The 23,433-nt window shown below is 46.7% G+C and overlaps 1 protein-coding gene across 7 annotated transcripts in view; it reads right to left on the bottom strand.

The window, feature by feature from the left end:
* Window positions 1-23,433, bottom strand: part of LOC309704975 (uncharacterized protein) — a 136,599-nt gene that overhangs the window by 57,930 nt on the left and 55,236 nt on the right. For 5 of the 7 annotated variants that reach the window (XM_082530536.1, XM_082530541.1, XM_082530538.1 and 2 more), the window contains 3 exons: window positions 21,720-21,767; window positions 3,070-3,117; window positions 2,678-2,713 (listed from right to left, as the gene is read on the bottom strand). In XM_082530536.1, coding sequence (XP_082386662.1) covers window positions 2,678-2,713; window positions 3,070-3,117; window positions 21,720-21,767 — 132 coding nt within the window. The remainder of the gene's footprint in view (window positions 1-2,677; window positions 2,714-3,069; window positions 3,118-21,719; window positions 21,768-23,433) is intronic. The other 2 variants (XM_082530540.1, XM_082530542.1) reach the window with 1 other exon arrangement.

The raw sequence follows: 23,433 nt of genomic DNA, 5'->3' as shown, positions 1-23,433 counted from the left end.
AGAGTAGGAGTTTGGTTGGTCAACCATTTGCAGAAATTATAAAGTAATTAGAGAATTATAAAAATGACCTTTAAATTGTGTATGTGTATATACAGTACAACATGTCTGCTTCGATTTTACAAGTAATTGATGATGTTGGGATTATTTATGAAAACTAATTGCCTTTGTTGTTGTTGTTTTTTCCTCTCTGGAAGGACTATCTCATAGGCCAGTTTGAATTGACAAGGTATGGTATGAGAGTATATAAAGCTGGACTGCTGGATGTCAAAAAGAGATATATAAGTTGACATTTTGGACGCTGCTGTGTGTATAAAATGTTAGTAAATAAACTATGTTTGTTCTCTGTTCAGTCAAGTCAGAATAATGTCTCCTGTTCTCCACACCACACCTCTCTGTGTAAATAAATCTTATATAATGCATCTAACTCTGACATTTTCTTTATGGGCACCCTAGAATGTTAAATAACAATTTTGGTGGTAGAGACATCCATACAAAGATAGATAGCCAAGTAATGAAATCAACATCTATTCTAAAGTGTCTTTAATGTTTCACTAGCTTTGCTTAGCTTGTAGCCAACTTGCTAGCAGCATGCCATGCTCACCTGTCCCTCCTGCACTTTCCTCCTTATTCTGTCAGATGTTTATTTAGTCCTCGGCCTCCTTTAACAGTAATTTTACTTGTAATAAATGCATCCTATTTGCAGCTCTGGAGGCCAGAATTACCGAATTGGAGACTCGGATAGGCAGCCTTGATACACCCGTAGCTAGACAGGCCCCTGTACTCGGTGCAGCCAAAGGTAGCGTAGTCCCCGCTAGCAGTCCCCTGGCAAATGCCAAGCAGCTGAGGAAAGAGGGCAGCTAGGTGATGGTGAGGAGGAAGCATAGTCTTAAACAGAAGCCCCAAGTGCATCACCAACCTGTTTATGTGCCTAACAATTTTTCCGCACTTGGCGACATACCCGCCGGGGGTCAAACTCCGGTAATTGGCAATTCAAGTCAAGTCAAGTCAAATCAAGAAAGCCTTTATTTGTCACATGCAAGTTGCCCTGCAGGAAAATGGCCACACACAGCCATCCTGCCCTGCAGCTATTCAATCCAGCGCTGGGACCCGCCATTCGACTCGGCCTTGGAGATAAGCATACAAGGGTGTTTGGAACGAAGAGTCTAAACACAGTTTTTTTTTATCTGGGGAGAAATTGTTTGTTATCTTCAGCTCCAGCCTTAAGACTGCAGTTGGCACCAATATTGTGGCCTCATGAAACAATGGTAGTGTTCTTGCTTTAGTAACCACGGCATGTCAATTTTACACTCCATCTAACGTCCAACACTAGTTCCTCACCATTCCCGTTGAATAGCTGTGAGCCTCTCCACACTGTTTTCCAGCTACACCAAGATGTCGTGCTGTGTCTAATGAGCCCAATCTGAGAAGCCACAGCTTGTTCTATCAATCAAATCAACATTGCGGGCAGCCTTGTGGGGATTTGAGCAGCTGTTTCAGCTTTCTTTATTCTTCGCTAAGCCAGGGCCAAGCCAGCGCCGATTAGCAAGAACCTTGTTATCATGGTTCCAAAAAGGTAGATGTCTTCAATGTCCTCGATCGACAGTCCCACCAAGCACACCACGCTCCAGTCCTTCCACCCGTCCATTGTGTATCCGGCCCTCCAGGACACATGGGCTCTCGCAAACCCAGGTTTCTCGTTGAGGAGAGGGTAAATGGCCTGTATTTGTATATCACTTTACACATTTAGTCATCCACCCATTCACACACACATTCACACACTGGTGATGGCAAGCTACAGGTGTAGGATAGGGTGTCATTTGTATTCAGTGACCAGTTGACCAAATCCATAATTCCTCTTTTTGGTTTTAGAGTACAGACTGTGAGACTCCTCCAGGGTAGAGGGAGAAAAGTAGACAAGACTAGACAGAGACATGAGGAAGCCAAGCAGGAAGGATAAGGGAAGGGAGAGGGAGAAAGTGTGACCACCTTCATCAAGAGCCAGACAAGAATTCTGTTCTCAGACATGTGAAGCTAGACACACCGGCAACCATAGTCAATTGTCTTCCTGGGGCCAGAGAAGGCGACATTGAGGGAAATTTAAAACTGCTGGCTAAAGGTAAACATAAATACAGTAAAATTATATATCACGTCGGCAGTAATAACACCTGGTTTTTAGGTTTCCTGGGTCGTTGACCCAGTGTTTTCTGTTTTGTCATGTTCACTTTATTTTGCCACTTCCATGTTTTTCACTTCCCGTTTCCTGTTTCAGCCTGTGTACCTGTATATCGTTAGTGCAATTATGTCCAGCTGTTCACTCACCGGTCTCTCAATATCATCCTCATCAGTCTGTGTATTTAAGTCCTCGGTTTTCCTCAGTTCACTGTCGTGTCATTGATGTTATGTTGTCGTTTCTGCCTGTTCTGGAGTTGAGGTTGTTTTCTCTGGCTTCTTTTTTCTGGGTGGATCTCCTCTGATTTTAGTATTGTATCTGAGCCAGGGGTTTTGATTTTTACTGCAGTGTCTGATCCTTGATGTCTAGTGCTGTGACTGAGCTCCTGTTTGTCTCTGGTTCCCTGACCAACAATGTCCCTGTTACTAAAGTATCTGAGCCTTTAGGTTTGTGCTGGTCACTGTGTCATATGTACATTACTGCAGAGTTAATGAGAGTAACACTTACATCGTCCCTTGAAGTTTCTTTTCCAGTTCTCTGTTACTGTTTAAAAAGATCACTAAAGGTTAGTTGAGTAAACTTGTCAGACCACAGACTCAATAATATTCATGATTGTGTTAAGTATGATCTTTGGTACGGCTGATTTCCACATTGCCTTTCAGATCACTAACAGTTTATTTTAGAAACACATCACTTATTTATGGATGATTCAATAAGGGTTTGAGCCTCTGATGCTATAGGAGGAAAACAGCCTGGAGTAATACTAGAACTATGGCACATCTGACATGCTGTGAAAACAGAAATTAACTGTGTCTGCCTCTACATGAATTACATAATGTGATTAAACATTTGAGTCTTCTTAAGACATGAAGAAATGACCGTAACAGCATGTACAGTACCTGTTCCTCAGTGAGTTCAGTTCATCCTCGCTTTTTCTCAGAGTTGAACTGTGGAGAAAAACATCTAGCATTAGATGTCTGTGTAGGTTCTCAGTCATCCAGGTCAAGGTATCAGATGAAACACCTTCTTCCAAGATGCTTAGACTACCATGAGGTCATGGTAGTCTAAGCATCTTGGAAGAAGGTGTTTCATCTGATAAGCTTCTTCAGCTCTAAAACCAGGTGGTGTGGCGGGACGCTCCATTAGAGAGCAACTTCACACAATCACTGAATTAACCCCCGAAATATGAACTAGGTTAAAACTCACCTCAGCTATATAAAGGACAGAATCACTTGTAAATGATAGGTTGGCCTTTCTGTCAAACTGCTCTGTTGTTCCCATAAATGGGTTAAGTTTAAGGGTTGTCTCTTTTGGTTTTACCACAGTATTTCTGGGGTTTCAGATGGTCGCCCACCTCTCAATTTTTGTAACCTGGTGGTTTGAGCCACAGCCATTGAAGCTGGATTGAAGACACATAATGGAAAAAGAGATATTGTAGCACCTTAATCACTACTGACACTTATTGACACTGTCACTTTATCAATGCTCTTCATCATTCCCTTTTACTGCTAAAGTATTTATACCTATATTTATACCTACATTTCTATATCCATACTCCATACTCAGGTAGTTGCACTCTATTTGTTTTAGTACTTCTGATTAGTGTGCCCCAGGGCAGCTGTGGCTACAATGTAGCTTGCCATCGCCAGTGTGTGAATGTGTGTGTGAATGGGTGAATGACTGAATGTAGTGTGAAGCGCTTTGGGGTCCTTAGGGACTAGAAAAGCACTATACAAATGCAGGCGATTTAGTACTTGATACTTTTTTTGGGGGGGGGGTGGGGGGGGGGGTGTTGTTTTGTTTAAAAAAAACTATTTATTTATTTACTTTTTAAAATTCTCTTTCTTCATTATTCTGTTTCCTTTCGCTCTTGGACCATGTGTCTGTAATTTCATTACACCTCATGTAAAACATGTGATGTGAATGAACAATGAAGCTCCTTGAAATCTTGAGTGTAGAATCGTGTTGGATTTTATCACCCTTGCAATGGTATGCCAGTGCACAAGCTCAGAGGTATACAGATATACAGAAGGTGATGTTGAAACAGGAAAAAAAAGTAAAATTCTTAGGAGGCACTAAGTCCTTCCCATCTCACCTATGGTGGGTTGTTTAAAATGAGTGCTAAACAAACCTATGCACCAAGATAGAGGCAGGACGTTTGGTGTAAGTTACTCAGGTCAAACCTCTGTGGCAGCCATCTTGTCATCAAGCCCGCCTCCTTTTTTAGGATGCAAGCTGACAAGAGTAGGAGTTTGGTTGGTCAACCATTTGCAGAAATTATGAAGTAATTAGAGAATTTTAAAAATGACCTTTAAATTGTGTATGTGTATATACAGTACAACATGTCTGCTTCGATTTTACAAGTAATTGATGATGTTGGGATTATTTATGAAAACTAATTGCCTTTGTTGTTGTTGTTTTTTCCTCTCTGGAAGGACTATTTCATAGGCCAGTTTGAATTGACAAGATATGGTATGAGAGTATATAAAGAGTATATAAAGCTGGACTGCTGGATGTCAAAAAGAGATATATAAGTTGACATTTTGGACGCTGCTGTGTGTATAAAATGTTAGTAAATAAACTATGTTTGTTCTCTGTTCAGTCAAGTCAGAATAATGTCTCCTGTTCTTCACACCACACCTCTCTGTGTAAATAAATCTTATATAATGCATCTAACTCTGACATTTTCTTTATGGGCACCCTAGAATGTTAAATAACAATTTTGGTGGTAGAGACATCCATACAAAGATAGATAGCCAAGTAATGAAATCAACATCTATTCTAAAGTGTCTTTAATGTTTCACTAGCTTTGCTTAGCTTGTAGCCAACTTGCTAGCAGCATGCCCTGTTCACCTGTCCCTCCTACACTTTCCTCCTCATTGTGTCAGATGTTTATTTAGTCCTCGGCCTCCTTTAACAGTAATTTTACTTGTAATAAATGCATCCTATTTGCAGCTCTGGAGGCCAGAATTACCGAATTGGAGACTCGGATAGGCAGCCTTGATACACCCGTAGCTAGACAGGCCACTGTACTCGGTGCAGCCAAAGGTAGCGTAGTCCCCGCTAGCAGTCCCCTGGCAAGTGCCAAGCAGCTGAGGAAAGAGGGCAGCTAGGTGATGGTGAGGAGGAAGCATAGTCTCAAACAGAAGCCCCAAGTGCATCACCAACCTGTTTATGTGTCTAACAATTTTTCCGCACTTGGCGACATACCCTCCGGGGGTCAAACTCCGGTAATTGGCAATTCAAGTCAAGTCAAGTCAAGTCAAATCAAGAAAGCCTTTATTTGTCACATGCAAGTTGCCCTGCAGGAAAATGGCCACACACAGCCATCCTGCCCTGCAGCTATTCAATCCAGCGCTGGGACCCGCCGTTCGACTCGGCCTTGGAGATAAGCATACAAGGGTGTTTGGAACGAAGAGTCTAAACACAGTTTTTTTTATCTGGGGAGAAATTGTTTGTTATCTTCAGCTCCAGCCTTAAGACTGCAGTTGGCACCAATATTGTGGCCTCATGAAACAATGGTAGTGTTCTTGCTTTAGTGTGCTTTAGTAACCACGGCATGTCAATTTTACACTCCATCTAACGTCCAACACTGGTTCCTCACCATTCCCGTTGAAGAGCTGTGAGCCTCTCCACACTGTTTTCCAGCTACACCAAGATGTCGTGCTGTGTCTAATGAGCCCAATCTGAGAAGCCACAGCTTGTTCTATCAATCAAATCAACATTGCGGGCAGCCTTGTGGGGATTTGAGCAGCTGTTTCAGCTTTCTTTATTCTTCGCTAAGCCAGGGCCAAGCCAGCGCCGATCAGCAAGAACCTTGTTATCATGGTTCCAAAAAGGTAGATGTCTTCAATGTCCTCGATCGACAGTCCCACCAAGCACACCACGCTCCAGTCCTTCCACCCGTCTATTGTGTATCCGGCCCTCCAGGACACGTGGGCTCTCGCAAACCCAGGCTTCTCGTTGAGGAGAGGGTAAATGGCCTGTATTTGTATATCACTTTACACATTTAGTCATCCACCCATTCACACACTGGAGATGGCAAGCTACAGGTGTAGGATAGGGTGTCATTTGTATTCAGTGACCAGTTGACCAAATCCATAATTCCTCTTTTTGGTTTTAGAGTACAGACTGTGAGACTCCTCCAGGGTAGAGGGAGAAAAGTAGACAAGACTAGACAGAGACATGAGGAAGCCAAGCAGGAAGGATAAGGGAAGGGAGAGGGAGAAAGTGTGACCACCTTCATCAAGAGCCAGACAAGAATTCTGTTCTCAGACATGTGAAGCTAGACACACCGGCAACCATAGTCAATTGTCTTCCTGGGGCCAGAGAAGGCGACATTGAGGGAAATTTAAAACTGCTGGCTAAAGGTAAACATAAATACAGTAAAATTATATATCACGTCGGCAGTAATAACACCTGGTTTTTAGGTTTCCTGGGTCGTTGACCCAGTGTTTTCTGTTTTGTCATGTTCACTTTATTTTGCCACTTCCATGTTTTTCACTTCCCATTTCCTGTTTCAGCCTGTGTACCTGTATATCGTTAGTGCAATTATGTCCAGCTGTTCACTCACCGGTCTCTAAATATCATCCTCATCAGTCTGTGTATTTAAGTCCTCGGTTTTCCTCAGTTCACTGTCGTGTCATTGATGTTATGTTGTCGTTTCTGCCTGTTCTGGAGTTGAGGTTGTTTTCTCTGGCTTCTTTTTTCTGGGTGGATCTCCTCTGATTTTAGTATTTTATCTGTGGTGTAATGTATATTGGTGAATATCATGCGCCACTAGGCGGCAGTACTTACCCTTCTAGAGAGCAAGTGATGCTATGTAATGGATATAGAGTGAGCTGGAATAAAGATGGTGGGGTTCCACGTTATCGCCTAAACGAGGAGTTTTATTAAAAGAGCCCAACACAACATGGTGTCAGAAGTGCACTCGCTCTAGGCGGCGAAGAGAGACAGTGGAAAAAATAACCGTCAGCTTGGCGAACGGCTAGTGACGAAAATGACGGAGCAAGCTGCAGCTTTACCGGCGACTCCTGGCCCGGTTACGGCAGCTCCACCAGCGGCTACTTTCACCATCAAGCCACCGGAACCGTTCGACTTCGCAAAGACCCAAGAATGGGAGAAGTGGATCAGACGTTTCAAGCGTTTCAGAATGGCAAGTAATCTGAATGGTTCAACTGATGCTAACCAAGTGAGCACATTAGTATACTGCATGGGAGACGAGGCTGACGACGTGCTAAGGGGACTCGACCTAACAGACGGGCAGCATCAGCAGTACGATGCGGTGAGAAACGCATTCGACCGACATTTTGTTCCCAGAAACAATGTGATTTACGAAAGTGTCACGGTCCTGGGTCTCCTGACCCAGCGTTTTTAGTTCTTTGTGGTTTTTTTATTATTGTACTTGTGTGTGTGTGTGATTTATTCTATGGCTTCTAGTTTTGATCCCTTGCCCTTCATGTCGCTCTGTGTCCCCTCTGTTCTGTGTAATTGTGTGTCTTTGCATGTTTGAGTTTGTTTTCTGTCACTCTGCATTGTGCATTATGTTCTCATGGTTGGTCTTTTGTTACTCCCTCTAGTCTAGTTTCTTGTGTTCCAAGCTGAGTATTTCCCTCCGCGTATTTTGGTTCTTAGAGTCCTCTGCCTTATGGTTTATGTCTCTGTGTTTCTTAGTTGCTGTCTCCACTGTGTCAAGTTCGCATCTCTGTGTGATCCTTCCTGTTTAACTTTGAAGGTCCGTGTCTTATGTGAATGTGTCCTGCTTTGCTTGTCTCGTCACTCCTGATTTCTCCCAGCTGTGCCCTCCTTCTGTGTCTCATTCCCCTCGTTACTTCCCAGTGTATTTAAACCCTGTGTTTCTCTGAGTCAGTGTCGCGTCGTCCCTCATGCTGTGTGTGATTCTCCCCGTGTCTTCTGGTATGTGTTACAATTAGCTTCTCCCAGTTTAGTTTTCTATTGCATGTATTGCATGTAACACACCGTTACATGACAGAACGACGTGACCACGACATGGACCCAGCAGCTCACAACCCCTCCGCCGAGCTCTGTGAGGACCTGATTTGAGAGTTAGAGTGGGGCCTCATCTTTCCTCAGCCCTCAGCCTCAACACCGGCTCTCCACAAGGCTGTGTACTGAGTCCCCTACTGTACACTCTGTACACACATGACTGTGTTAGTTCCCACCCAGACAACACAGTCATCAAGTTTGCAGATGATACCACTGTGGTGGGGCTCATCTCAGGGGGAGATGAGACTGCATACAGAGCTGAAGTTCAGAGGCTGTCAGATTGGTGTGCAGACAACAACCTGGACCTCAATACCACCAAAACAAAAGAACTGGTAGTTGACTTCAGAAGGAGGAAGTCCGAGCTACAGCCTGTCAGCATCAACGGGGAGTGCGTGGAAAGGGTCTCCAGTTTCAAGTTTCTGGGTGTGCACATAGACACAGACCTCCAATGGAGCTCTAACACCTCTGCGGTCTTAAAGAAGGCCCAACAGCGTCTCCACTTTCTGAGAATCCTCAGAAAAATGGACCTGAAGAAGGAGCTGCTGACCGTCTTCTACCGCTGCTCCATTGAAAGTGTGCTGACATATTGCATCGGTGTGTGGTTCTCCAGCTGCACCACAGCACACAGAAAGGCACTCCAGAGGGTCATCAACATGGCCCAAAAAATCATTGGACATCCTCTTCCCTCCCTGAAGGACCTGTACAGCACTCGCTGTCTCAAGAGGGCACGCAGCATCCTACGGGACTGCACACACCCAGGACACCGGGTGTTTAAGCTGCTGCCGTCTGGCAGGAGGTTCAGGCTGCTGAGGTCCCGAACAAATAGACTCAAGGACAGCTTTTACAACAGGGCAATAGCCCTGATCAATGTAAATAGCTGACCTGACTGGATACCTCCCTGGACTTTTTAGGGGGAGGTAACAATGTTTAAAACAATAACAATAATATTTATATTTATAACAAGGTGCAATAATAATTAATGTGCAATAATAACAGTGTGCAATACACATACACTTATTCTTCTTTTTTATACTAAGTTAATATACTGTGTTGTGTTGTTTGTTACGTTGTGATGTGTCATATCGTGTCGTGTTGTGTTATATGTAGTGCCGACGTAGGACAGTTTTTCCAATTTCATTGTACTACTGTACTATGTATGACTGTGCAATGACAATAAAGAGTTATCTTATCTTATCTTATCTTATTTACACGGTGGAATACCACTGTCAGGAGTGGGTAGCGCTGCCAGAGGGAGAATACCGGGAGACCGTAGCCATCTGTAACCCATATTTGAGTATGGCTTAACTAGAATATACCAGAATAAGAAAAGAATCATTAATCTCAGCAGCACACTTCATTTATAATAAATAAACCATAGGTGCAGCAGTTAAGGAGTTAACTGTTCTGGTTTAGACACGTGTTACTCTAGGCCAATGAGCTGCTGAAACGTGGTACAGGCTCCGCCTGCCGCCCCTGCCTAGGAGGACACAGATTTCTCTCTTCTCTCTCTTTCGCTCGCGAACCTTCCATGAGCAAGTTAGTGAGGAAACGAGACACGGCGATTTACTGAGACGAGGTATGGAAAAAGAGTAATATAGACGGAGAGCTAGCTCTCGCCGTTTACGAAAGATTGTTTTACTGTATGTATATTGCTAAGACGAGTAATTAGCTGGTTCTTTTTACAATGCTTAGTCGAGAAAGGTCAGGAGTTAGAGACGACGCCATTTCATCGGTCGTGCGCCATCTCGCGCTGCTCCGTCTTTCTAATTCTGAGATCGGTGAGCAAAGTGTTTTACTTGTTCATTATTTATCTGTGTTTCATGAATGCCTTGCAAGTAAAATGTTCCAGTGTTTAATGATAATTGTTTAGGAATGTTCTGTAGGAAACTTTGTTCAATTTACTGAAACCCAGTAGTTGAAGCGAATGTGTGAATTGTGATTTTATGAGGAACTTAATATGTCCCATGACACTGTCGTTGACAGGTCAGGTTTTTTTTTGTTGTTTGGTTTTGTTTTTTTGTTTCTTTGGTTTGTATCTTCCTGGTGCATTCCAACGGATCCTGAAATTGATGGCGAGCCAACCCCGTTGAAGGACCAAATGACTTTGTCATCAGAGTGTGGTAGGCCAGATGCAACAAAACAGAAACACACCACGCCATTTTGTACTCGTAGTTCCCCTTCTTCACACACATCCCCCTGGACTCACGGGCGGGTGGTTTTAAGGACTCGTTTTACGGACTCTGTACATTCCATAAATGTGAACAAAAGGGAGTGTGAGCGGTTGGAAATAACCCTCCAGCTGATTAACTGTTGCTATTTGTTAACGAAGTCTGTGAAAATGCAAATAAGTGTTAACATTTATATGCTGATGATTGAAATTGTGGTTCATTGTTGGATGTGAACTGTACTTCTAGAAAGGGTGCACCCAGGTAAGATTTCTTTCTCATCGAGTGATTACTGTGATTTTGCCAAAAGGTATTATTAAGAGTACTGGTACCGAAAGGGAATAATTTCATTTGTAAATGTTTTGTATGTTTGTCATAATGTTCTGTTGTTTCTAATTGAAAAGAAAAATACAATTCCGGTTATTTTTCAAAACTCGCGGTTGTCTGAGTCTCATTCAGTTCGCCTCTCCTGTACGTAGCCGAACCTACTGGTCCAAATCTTTGAACTCTTGGGTGTCAAATTTGGGAGTATTCGAGACACGCACATCAGTGTTACACATCAGTCTACAGAGGATGGTGTCCGGACTCCCATGGTTATTCGGCGCGCTACACCCCCACATCCGGGACTTCCTCGTTTCCACCGTAGGCATCCGCCCGGAACTGCCTCTCCAGTGTGAAGAGTCGGAGGACGTTCAGCCCTGTCCGCTGGAGGATTTGCGGCCCGGCTCATCTCCTCCCCCTTCCCGGAGAAAACGGCGTTCACGCCGCCGACACCCACCGCCACAGCCAGACCCCGAAACTTCTGAGTTGCCAGCTGTGGTGAGTGGAAGGGACAAACAGGAGTTTCCTGACTCTGGGACGGTTTATTCTGGGGCTGTGTTTTTTCGCTTAGCTGCCCAGCCAGAAGCGCTAGCTCCATCTCCTGTGTCCCCGCTAGCACAGTCGTTAACTCCACCACTTCAGTCTCCCTCAGTTCAGTCTGCTACTCAGCTACCTCCTCAAGTAAGTAAGTATTTATTTATTGTCATTGTCCGGAACAATGAAATTGCGTTTGGGGCTTCCATACAACCCGTAAATAAAAAAAGAAGAAAAAATAATAAATACCCCTTAAAACCCAAGTGTACATATTTAACCCAGTGTGACTTCAATGCAATAAGACAATCCTTAGCAATAACATGAGAACATGACAAGTAATGTTCGTAGAAATTCAGACAAAGACCTGAGAAACATGACAAAGTACAACAATGCAACCCATTCAATATTATTGTACTGTGAGATATGATATCAGATATGATAGTTATCTATTTAAGAAAGAGGGTGGGGGGCAGGAGGGGGAAGAGAATAAAGATATGATACACCAATGCAGACCAGTTCATTGCTATTAAGAAGTTGGATATGGTTATTGTCCGTGAGAGGGGGGCAGAGAGTTCAGGAGCCTCACAGCCTGTGGATACAGGCTGTTGGCCAGTCTGGATGTTCTGGCCTGTATAGACCTGTACCTTCTCCCTGAGGGCAGCAGATGGAAAAGGTGGCGCGCAGGGTGATGTTGGTCCCGCAGGATACTGTGCACCCTCCTCAGACAGCGAGTGGGGAAGATATTACTGATCTCTGGCAGACTTGTTCCAATAATTCTGCCAGCTTCTTTCACCACCTGCTGGAGTGCTTGCTGATCGGCCTTGGTGCAGCTGGGGAACCACACTAGAAATCCATACGTCAGAACGCTGCTGATGGCACAGTTGTAAAAGTTCAACATCAGAGATCTGGGAATGTGTGTGCTCCGCAGTCTCCTCAGGTAGTAGAGGCGCTGTTGGGCCTTCCGTGCAACTGAGGTGATATGGTTGCCCCAGGACAGGTCCTCGGTCACAGTTACCCCCAAGAATTTAAAACTGCTCACCCTCTCCACCGCCTCACTGCCAATGAAGAGAGGCAGATGGTTGTTATGACCCTTCTTCCGGAAATCTACAATGATCTCCTTGGTCTTTTTGGTGTTGAAGACCAAGTTATTGTCGTGGCACCATGACTGTAGTTGTTGCACCTCTGTCCTATAGTTTGTCTCATCGTTGTTGGATATAAGTCCGAGCACTGTAGCGTCATCGGCAAACTTAACAATGAGATTGGACGCGCAGGAGGAAATACAGTCATGGGTGAAGAGAGTGTATAGCAGAGGGCTCAGAACACACCCCTGAGGGGCACCGGTGTTGACCACAAGGGTGGAAGAGGTGTTCTTACCCACTCTGACACTCTGTCTACGGTTAGTGAGGAAGTCCACAATCCAGTTGCACAGAGAGGAGTTAAGTCCCAGTTGGTGGAGTTTGGGACGGAGTTTGTATGGCCGGATGGTATTAAAAGCCGAGCTGTAGTCTACAAAGAGGAGCCGTGCATAGGTGTTCCTGTGTTCCAAGTGCTTCAGTAATGTGTGCAGCACTGTGGCGATCGCATCCTCGGTTGACCGGTTCTCCCTGTATGCAAACTGGTGCGAGTCCAGGGATGGTGGAAAAGCAGCTCTGATGTGTTTAATGACCAGTCTCTCCAGGCATTTGGCGGGAATGGGGGTGAGTGCCACAGGTCTGAAATCGTTCAGACATGTGACATTTGACTGTTTTGGGATGGGAACGATGGTTGCTGCTTTGAAACAGGATGGTACCAGTGAACAGGACAACGAGGTGTTATATATAGAGGTGAAGACGTCCGCCAGGTCCGCAGCACAGTCTTTTAGCACCCGGCCCAGCACTCCATCTGGCCCGGCCGCCTTCCTGGTGTTAATGCTCCGGAACACACGCCTCAGCTCATGAGTGCTCAGGACTGGAGCAGGATCGGTTGAGGGGAGAGGGGACAGGACAGGGTCGGTGTTCTCCCTATCAAAACGGGCATAAAAGAGATTTAGATCCTCAGCCAGAGTAGAACTGTCGGCTGAGGGTGATGGTGTTCTCCTTTTGTAGTCCGTGATAGCCCTGATGCCCTCCCAGACCTGCCTTGGGTTTGTGTTGTTCTCAAACCTGGCCTCGATACGCCTCCTGTGCTGCTGCTTGGCAGTCTTGATGCCTCTTCTCAGGTTGGCCCTGGCAGCACTGTATGCCTCCTGGTCCCCGGATTTGAAAGCGTTGTTCCTCGTTCGAATAAGTTGTTGAACTCCGTGTGTCATCCAGGGTGGATTATTAGGGAACACACGGAATCGTTTCCAAGTTGTTACATTGTCCACACAGAAACAGATGTAGTCCAAGACAGTGGAGGTGTAACTGTCCAATGCGACACGATTGTCAGTGTCCTGCACCTTGAATACATCCCAGTCTGTGCAGTGGAAACAGTCCTGAAGCATCGGAATAGCATCCTGCGGCCATGTTCTCACGGTTTTGGTTGTAATCCCAGTGCTCTTGATCTTTTGTGTGTATATTGGGTGTAGCAGAAGGGAGAGATGGTCTGACAGACCCAGGTGGGGATAAGCCTGGGCTCTGTATGCATTCGCCATGTTGGTGTACACCTGGTCCAACGTTCTATCTCCTCTGGTAGCACACTTCACATTACGGTGGAAATTGTGAAGTACAGATTTCAGGTCCGCGTGGTTAAAATCCCCAGCCGCTATAAAGACACTGTCCGGGTGTGCTACCAGGCTGTTATTGATGCTGCTGCTCAATTGTGCTAACGCTAGCTTAGCATTAGCATCTGGTGGAATGTAAACAGCGCAGATGTAAACGGCAGAAAATTCCCGAGGAAGATAGAATGGACGGCACTTTAACACCAACAGTTCTACCTCTGTACTGCACAGTCTTTCCGTAACCGTGACGTTCGTGCACCAAAAGTTGTTAATATAGATGCACAGCCCCCCGCCAGTCTTCCTACCCGAGTCCGCAGACCTGTCGGCTCGATAGGCGGTGCGGCCTGCTAGATCAATAGCCGCATCGGGAATGGCGCTGTCCAGCCAGGTTTCAGTGAAAATCATGCACGAACAGTTATTAAAAGTCCGTCGAGTGGCGATCTGCAGTCGTATTTCATCCAGTTTGTAACGGATTGAACGGGCGTTGGAGAGGAATATGATCGGGAGTGGTGGTTTAAACGGACTAGTCTTTAGCCGTGCCCACAGGCCTCCCCGCCTGCCTCTCTTCTGCCTCCGCTCGCAACGTCTCCTCCTGCGGCTTGCTGTTGCGGGTAGCCCCGGGGGTTGCTTAACGATCTCCGGGGGGATGAGATACTCGGATGTTAGTTGAAGATCTCCACGGCTTAGTTGTAGTAGATCATCTCTGTTGTATTGAAGTAACCCCAGACTGTGTGAAATAATACACAGTACCACCAAAAGTGCAAAAGTGTAGGAGCTACGGGCCGCTGCGTCTGTGCGCGCCGCCATCTTGATGAAGACAGTCGACCTTAGCTCAGTTGTCTACTCAACCACCAACTCCACTCTCACCACAACCGTCACTGCAGTCTCTAGTGCATTCCCCTGCAGCTCAGTTTTCCCCAGCGCAGTCTCCAGTGTCCCCAGCGCAGCCTCCCTTAGCACAGTCATCCACTCAATCACCAGCTCCACTTTCCCCCCAACTATCACTTCTACCTCTAGCTCAGTCTCCTGTGCACTCACCTCTGGTTCATTCCCCCGTGAAGTCATCAACTCCACTCCCACCACCTCCGTTACAACAGACACCAGTTCAGTCCCCTGTGCCAGTGCAGACGCCCTCAGTTCAGTCTCCCGTGCAGTTATCTACTTCACCACCATCAGTAGCTCAGCTCCCACTCTCACCCGCGTGTCCAGTAGCTCAACTCCCACTCTCACCCGCATCTCCAGTAGCTCAGCTCCCCGCGTCTCCGGTAGCTCAGCTCGCACCTGAACCATTGGCCCAGTCCCCGATAGCAGTACGGTCCTCTGGTCAGCTTAACATTCAGCCAGGAGTCCCAAATCTCTCTGGCTCTGCATCAGCTCCTGCTGGGAGCTCGGATGAGCTCATCCAGGACTCCGCAGCTCCCGCGCCGCCATCTACCTCGTCCGCTGGAGGGTCCGAGGGGCCCGTTCAGCCACCCGTCTCCGCTGGAGGGTCCGAGGGGCCCGTTCAGCCTCCTGTCTCCACTGGAGGGTCCGAGGGGCCCGTCCAGCCTCATGCCACGTCAGCTGGAGGGCCCGAGGGGCCCGTCCAGCCCCACGCCACGTCAGCTGGAGGGCCAGAGGAGCCCGTCCAGCCGCCACCTGCGGCCGCCTCGCCGTCGCCTGGTCCAGCCTCGGCTTCTGCTCTGCCTGGTCCAGCTTCAGCCTGTGCGTCGCCTGGTCCGGCCTCAGGCTCAGCTCCTGCTTCGCCGTCGCCTGGTCCAGCTTCGGCTTCTGCTTCTGCTCCGCCTGGTCCAGCTCCAGCCTCTGCAGCTCCGCCTGGTCCGGCCTCAGCCTCTGCAGCTCCGCCTGGTCTGGCCTCAGCCTCTGCAGCTCCGCCTGGTCCGGCCTCAGCTCCTGCAGCTCCGCCTGGTCCGGCCTCAGCTCCTGCAGCTCCGCCTGGTCCGGCCACAGCTCCTGCAGTTCCGCCTGGTCCAGCCTCTGCAGCTCCACCTGGTCCAGCCTCTGCAGCCCCGCCTGGTCCGGCCACTTCCGGGTCGTCATCCTCGTCTGGTCCGGCCGCCGCCGGGTCTTCGTCTTCGCCTGGTCTGGCCCCATCATCACCTGGTCTGGCCCCGTTATCGCCTGGTCCGGCCCCGTCATCGCCTGGTCCGGCCCCGTCATCGCCTGGTCCGGCTCCGTCATCGCCTTTGCCTGGTCCGGCTCCGTCGCCTGTGGCCGCCACGCCGCCGCCTGGTCCGGCTCCGTCGCCTGTGGCTGCCACGCCGCCGGCTGGTCCTGTCTCGTCTGGTCCGTCTGGTCCTGCCTCGTCTGGTCCTGCCTCGTCTAGTCCCGCCTCGACTGGTCCTGTGCCCACCGGGCCTCGGCCAGTACGCCTAACACTGGGGAGCTGCCGCTGCCTTTCACGCGGCCGGCCTCCTGAACTGCTCCATCGTCTCCTTCGTCGCCGCCGTTGCCTTGCGCACGGCCGGCTCCCTGAACTGTTTCCACGTCGCCGCCGTTGCCTTGCGCGCGGCCGGCCCCCTGAACTGTTTCCACGTCTCCGCCGTTGCCGTCCGCATGGTCGGCCCCCTGATCTGCACTGTGTTTGGGTTGTGTTCTTGGGCTCCGGTGTTTGCTGTGCTCTTCTTTTGTTTTCTGTTCCGGGCCCTCCGTCCTGGGCCCCCGCCGCCCGCCCTGGGTTTTTTTCTGTTTGGCTTTGTTTTTCTGTGTTTGGGCTGTCTGGAGCCAGCCCTTGCGGGGGGGGGGGGGGACCGACATTTTGTTCCCAGAAACAATGTGATTTACGAAAGTGTCACGGTCCTGGGTCTCCTGACCCAGCGTTTTTAGTTCTTTGTGGTTTTTGTATTATTGTACTTGTGTGTGTGTGTGATTTATTCTATGGCTTCTAGTTTTGATCCCTTGCCCTTCATGTCTCTCTGTGTCCCCTCTGTTCTGTGTAATTGTGTGTCTTTGCATGTTTGAGTTTCTTGTTTTCTGTCACTCTGCATTGTGCATTATGTTCTCATGGTTGGTCTTTTGTTACTCCCTCTAGTCTAGTCTCTTGTATTCCAAGCTGAGTATTTCCCTCCGCGTATTTTGGTTCTTAGACCTCTGCCTTATGGTTTATGTCTCTGTGTTTCTTAGTTGCTGTCTCCACTGTGTCAAGTTCGCGTCTCTGTGTGATCCTTCCTGTTTTACTTTGAAGGTCTGTGTCTTATGTGAATGTGTCCTGCTTTGCTTGTCTCGTCACTCCTGATTTCTCCCAGCTGTGCCCTCCTTCTGTGTCTCATTCCCCTCGTTACTTCCCAGTGTATTTAAACCCTGTGCTTCTCTGAGTCAGTGTCGCGTCGTCCCTCATGCTGTGTGTGATTCTCCCCGTGTCTTCTGGTATGTGTTACAATTAGCTTCTCCCAGTTTAGTTTTCTATTGCTTTTGTATCACCGTTATCTTTTGTCACCTTTTTGTCAGCATTAAAGCTGCATTTTGAGTTCAGTCCTTTTTTCCCGTGAGTTTGCGTTTGGGTCCTATTTTCCTGCCTGCCACACACCGTTACATGACAGAAAGAGCTAAGTTTAATAAGTGAGTACAACAGCCAGCAGAAACAGTTGGCTCCTTCATAACAGCTCTATATGCTCTCGCTGAAAACTGTGAATATGGTGAACTCCACGATGAACTTTTGAGGGATAGGCTCGTTGTGGGTCTTAAAGATTCATCGCTGTCGGAGAGAATGCAGCTCAACAAAGATTTGACGCTAACGAAAGCTATCACAATGGCGAGACAATCTGAGGAAATAAAACGACAGCAAACTGACCTCAGAGGCGAAGGCAGCACAGGCAAAACAGCCATGGATGCCATGCATGACAGAAAATCACAGCCAAATAAATTCAGAAGCAGAGAGCACAAGCAGTTTAGGCCACGAAAACCACAAATAACAAAACAAGAGAATAAAACGTGTTTTAAATGTGGAAAAACACAGATTCACCCAGCAGCACAGTGCCCAGCTAAAAATGCAGAATGCCACAACTGCGGGAAACGTGGACACTACGGGAGAGTTTGTAGGTCTACAGCTGTGCATGAGGTGGCAGACTGTGCAGATGGACTCTTCCTAGGTGAACTGGATTCAGGAGAAGACCCGTGGCTTGCTAACATCTGCGTGAGAGGCAAAAGCATGACCTTCAAATTAGACTCGGGAGCTGATGTCACAGCTATCTCAGAAGAGACATTCAAAGACATTAAGCAGCCAAACGAGCATCTGCAAAAAGCTGAAAAGCCACTGTATGGACCAGGAGGTGCAGCACTGACCGTGCTCGGGTCCACAAAGGAGGATATTTCCTACAGTGACAGGAGCACTGCAGAGACGATCTACGTAGTCAGAAACCTGCGTGTAGCTCTCTTAAGCAGGACAGCTTCTGTGAGACTGAAATTAATTGCCCGAATGGACAATGTTGACCTTGAGACAGTGAAGAAAGCGTACCCGAAGCTATGGGATGGGCTCAGGCTCGTTCAAAAACCGTACACGATTAAGCTGAAGCCCGACGCTAAACTTTATTCACTGAAAGTGCCCAGGCATGTTACGCTCCCACTACTGGGCAAAGTCAAAGCAGAGCTACAGAGGATGGAACAGTTGGGGGTGATCAGTCGTGTGGAGGAGCCCACAGACTGGTGTTGCGGCATGGTCGTAGCCCCTAAAAAGGACAAAGAGACAGTCCGCATCTGCGTGGACATGACACCTTTAAATGGGTTGGTGTGCCGTGACAGATATATCCTTCCCTCTGTCGACCAAACACTAGGCATGCTCACAGGGGCGCAGTATTTCTCCAAGCTCGATGCTAACATGGGCTTTTGGCAAATACCGCTATCCAAAGAATCTGCTCTCCTCACCACGTTTATTACGCCATTTGGGAGGTACCATTTCAACCGTTTGCCATTTGGTATTTCCAGTGCACCAGAGCATTTCCAAAACATGATGGTGACAGAAGTGACAGCTGGCCTCGCGGGAGTCGTATGCCACATGGACGACATCCTGGTCTGGGGATCTACGAGAGAGGAGCACGACATGAGACTCCACGCTGTCCTCAACCGTGCAGAGAAGGCAGGCGTCACCCTGAACATGTCAAAATGTGAGTTTGGCAGAAGAGCAGTGAAATTCTTAGGATTCATTGTGTCATCTGAAGGCATGAGCCCTGACCCTGACAAAACTAGCGCGGTACAGAAGATGAAAGAGCCAAGCACCGTGAGTGAGCTTAGGAGCTTCTTAGGAATGGTGAACCAGCTGGGGAAATTCATCCCAAACCTTTCTGAGAAAGACAAACCACTGAGAGACTTGCTTTCAACCAAAAACATGTGGTACTGGGGGCATGAGCAACAAAACGCCTTTAATAGTTTAAAACAAGAACTGTCATCTGCACCAGTGCTACAGCTCTACAACCCAAACAAACCCCAGAAGATCTCAGCAGATGCTTCTTCATACGGGTTGGGGGCAGTCTTACTACAGAAAAACAATGATGTGTGGTCACCTGTCGCGTATGCCTCGCGATCATTGACAGCCACAGAGCAGCGCTACGCTCAGCTGGAAAAAGAAGCGCTAGTGCTCACCTGGGCCTGTGAAAGATTCAGTGACTTTATTTTAGGGCTACACTTTGAGCTTGAGACCGACCATAAGCCACTAGTGAGCCTACTCGGAGGACAAGCCCTGGATTTGCTTCCACCACGGATACAGAGATTCCGAATGGGCCTAATGAGGTATTCTTACACTATAAGGCACATTCCAGGCAAAAGCCTCACCACAGCTGACACGCTGTCACGGTTGCCGTTGGCAGGCAACGTGATTCCCAGAGACAATGACCTTATGGAGGACACTGATATCTACGTTGACACAGTGCTGGAGGGCCTTCCTACTAGCAGCAAATACCTTTCAGATCTCCGTGAGCAGCTGCAGTCTGACAGCGTCTGTTCGCAAGTCATGAAGTACTGTGCAGAGGGCTGGCCAGACAGGAACCAGCTGCAGGGAGTGGTAAAGCACTACTGGTCTGAAAGAGCAGTTTTCAGTGTACACAATGGACTACTACTGAGAGGTACATGGTTGGTCATACCTGCAAACATGCGAAACGCAGTTCTGGACAAAATACACGAGGGACACCATGGAGTAGTCAAGTGTAGAGAACGTGCGTGACAAGCAGTGTGGTGGCCGGGCCTGAGTAACCTGATCGGTGAACTCGTCGTTAAGTGCAGGCTGTGCATTCAGGAGAGAGTTAATGTGAGGGAACCTCTTATGCCCACACGTTTACCTGAGAGGCCATGGCAGAACTTGGGAGCTGATCTGTTCACACTAAAAGACAAAAACTATCTGTTAGTAGTGGATTACTTCTCGAGATATGTCGAGATTGCTCAACTCAGCCCAACTCGCTCAGCCAATGTGATTGTGCATTTAAAGTCAATATTTGCACGCCATGGCATACCTGAAGTATTGATCACTGATAATGGGCCACAATTTGCATGTCAAGAAATGAGAGACTTTGCAAAGGACTACTGCTTTGAGCATGTTACCAGTAGTCCCAGGTACCCGCAGAGCAACGGCGAAGCGGAGAGAGGCGTCCAGACCGTCAAGAATCTCCTCAAAAAAGCTAGCAATCCATACAAGGCGTTGCTGGCATACAGAACAACAGCACTGGCAAATGGCTACAGCCCGGCTCAACTTCTCATGGGGCGCAGGCTTCGTACTACCTTGCCGATGCTTCCTGAAACCTTACAGCCCTGTCTGCCTGATTTTCAGCAGGTTAGTTGTTCAGAGAGAGAGAAACGGCTGAGACAAACCGAAAGTTTTAACAAGAGACATAGAACAAGAGAACTGGATAAACTGTTGCTAGGACAACCAGTCTGGATCACGGATACCAGAGCACAGGGCACAGTGACAGCAGTCCACCCGACTCCACGATCGTACATCATCAGTGGGCCACAAGGGACTGGTAGAAGGAACCGCAGTCATCTTGTGCCGATCACGGAAACTGAGGCTCAAACCGAAAGAACACAGATCCAAGCTACTCCTATAGAGACAGTTTCTGAGCCAAGCGCACCCCATACACCAGGTGTGGTTAGAACCCGGTCTGGTAGGGAGGTGGTTAAACCGAAAAGACTTGATCTGTGAAACTGATTGGTTGAAAAAGAGAAAGTGTGTTTCAAATGCTAAGTTGGGGGTTTTAAGTGTAGCATGTTGAAAGGAAACAAAGGTGTTGTTCTGTTACATGTGGAAAAGAATGAAAAGTGTTTATTCCGTTACAGGTGGAAAAGAAAAAAAGTGTTGTGAAAGTACTGAGGTTATGTTTCCTGAAATGTTGGGGTATGTCTGTATTGGAAAAAAACTATTATGCAGTTATGTTTGTTTGAAGAACAAAAGAATGTACCAGTCTGACTTCAGTAAGGGGGATGTGGTGTAATCTATATTGGTGAATATCATGCGCCACTAGGCGGCAGCACTTACCCTTCTAGACAGGAAGTGATGCTATGTAATGGATATAGAGTGAGCTGGAATAAAGATGGTGGGGTTCCACGTTATCGCCTAAACGAGGAGTTTTATTAAAAGAGCCCAACACAACAGTATCTGAGCCAGGGGTTTTGATTTTTACTGCAGTGTCTGATCCTTGATGTATTTTAGAAACACATCACTTATTTATGGATGATTCAATAAGGGTTTGAGCCTCTGATGCTATAGGAGGGAAACAGCCTGGAGTAATACTAGAACTATGGCACATCTGACATGCTGTGAAAACAGAAATTAACTGTGTCTGCCTCTGCATGAATTACATAATGTGATTAAACATTTGAGTCTTCTTAAGACATGAAGAAATGACCGTAACAGCATGTACAGTACCTGTTCCTCAGTGAGTTCAGTTCATCCTCGCTTTTTCTCAGAGTTGAACTGTGGAGAAAAACATCTAGCATTAGATGTCTGTGTAGGTTCTCAGTCATCCAGGTCAAGGTATCAGATGAAACACCTTCTTCCAAGATGCTTAGACTACCATGAGGTCATGGTAGTCTAAGCATCTCTCAATTTTTGTAACCTGGTGGGTTGAGCCACAGCCATTGAAGCTGGATTGAAGACACATAATGGAAAAAGAAAGGATATTGTAGCACCTTAATCACTACTGACACTTACTGACACTGTCACTTTATCAATGCTGGTCATCATTCCCTTTTACTGCTAAAGTATTTATACCTATATTTATACCTACATTTCTATATCCATACTCCATACCGGTACTCAGGTAGTTGCACTCTATTTGTTTTAGTACTTCTGATTAGTGCGCCCCAGGGCAGCTGTGGCTACAATGTAGCTTGCCATCGCCAGTGTGTGAATGTGTGTGTGAATGGGTGAATGACTGAATGTAGTGTGGAGCGCTTTGGGGTCCTTAGGGACTAGAAAAGCACTATACAAATGCAGGCGATTTAGTACTTGATACTTTTTTGGGGGGGGTGGGGGGTGTTGTTTTGTTTAAAAAAAAACTATTTATTTATTTACTTTTTAAAATTCTCTTTCTTCATTATTCTGTTTCCTTTCGCTCTTGGACCATGTGTCTGTAATTTCATTACACCTCATGTAAAACATGTGATGTGAATGACAAATGAAGCTCCTTGAAATCTTGAGTGTAGAATCGTGTTGGATTTTATCACCCTTGCAATGGTATGCCAGTGCACAAGCTCAGAGGTATACAGATATACAGAAGGTGATGTTGAAACAGGAAAAAAAAGTAAAATTCTTAGGAGGCACTAAGTCCTTCCCATCTCACCTATGGTGGGTTGTTTAAAATGAGTGCTAAACAAACCTATGCACCAAGATAGAGGCAGGACGTTTGGTGTAAGTTACTCAGGTCAAACCTCTGTGGCAGCCATCTTGTCATCAAGCCCGCCTCCTTTTTTAGGATGCAAGCTGACAAGAGTAGGAGTTTGGTTGGTCAACCATTTGCAGAAATTATAAAGTAATTAGAGAATTATAAAAATGACCTTTAAATTGTGTATGTGTATATACAGTACAACATGTCTGCTTCGATTTTACAAGTAATTGATGATGTTGGGATTATTTATGAAAACTAATTGCCTTTGTTGTTGTTGTTTTTTCCTCTCTGGAAGGACTATCTCATAGGCCAGTTTGAATTGACAAGGTATGGTATGAGAGTATATAAAGCTGGACTGCTGGATGTCAAAAAGAGATATATAAGTTGACATTTTGGACGCTGCTGTGTGTATAAAATGTTAGTAAATAAACTATGTTTGTTCTCTGTTCAGTCAAGTCAGAATAATGTCTCCTGTTCTCCACACCACACCTCTCTGTGTAAATAAATCTTATATAATGCATCTAACTCTGACATTTTCTTTATGGGCACCCTAGAATGTTAAATAACAATTTTGGTGGTAGAGACATCCATACAAAGATAGATAGCCAAGTAATGAAATCAACATCTATTCTAAAGTGTCTTTAATGTTTCACTAGCTTTGCTTAGCTTGTAGCCAACTTGCTAGCAGCATGCCATGCTCACCTGTCCCTCCTGCACTTTCCTCCTTATTCTGTCAGATGTTTATTTAGTCCT

This window comes from Aulonocara stuartgranti (assembly GCF_965226115.1).
Source record: "Aulonocara stuartgranti genome assembly, chromosome: 4".
NCBI classification, from domain to species: domain Eukaryota; kingdom Metazoa; phylum Chordata; class Actinopteri; order Cichliformes; family Cichlidae; genus Aulonocara; species Aulonocara stuartgranti.
This window is presented reverse-complemented; position numbering and strand designations above follow the sequence as displayed.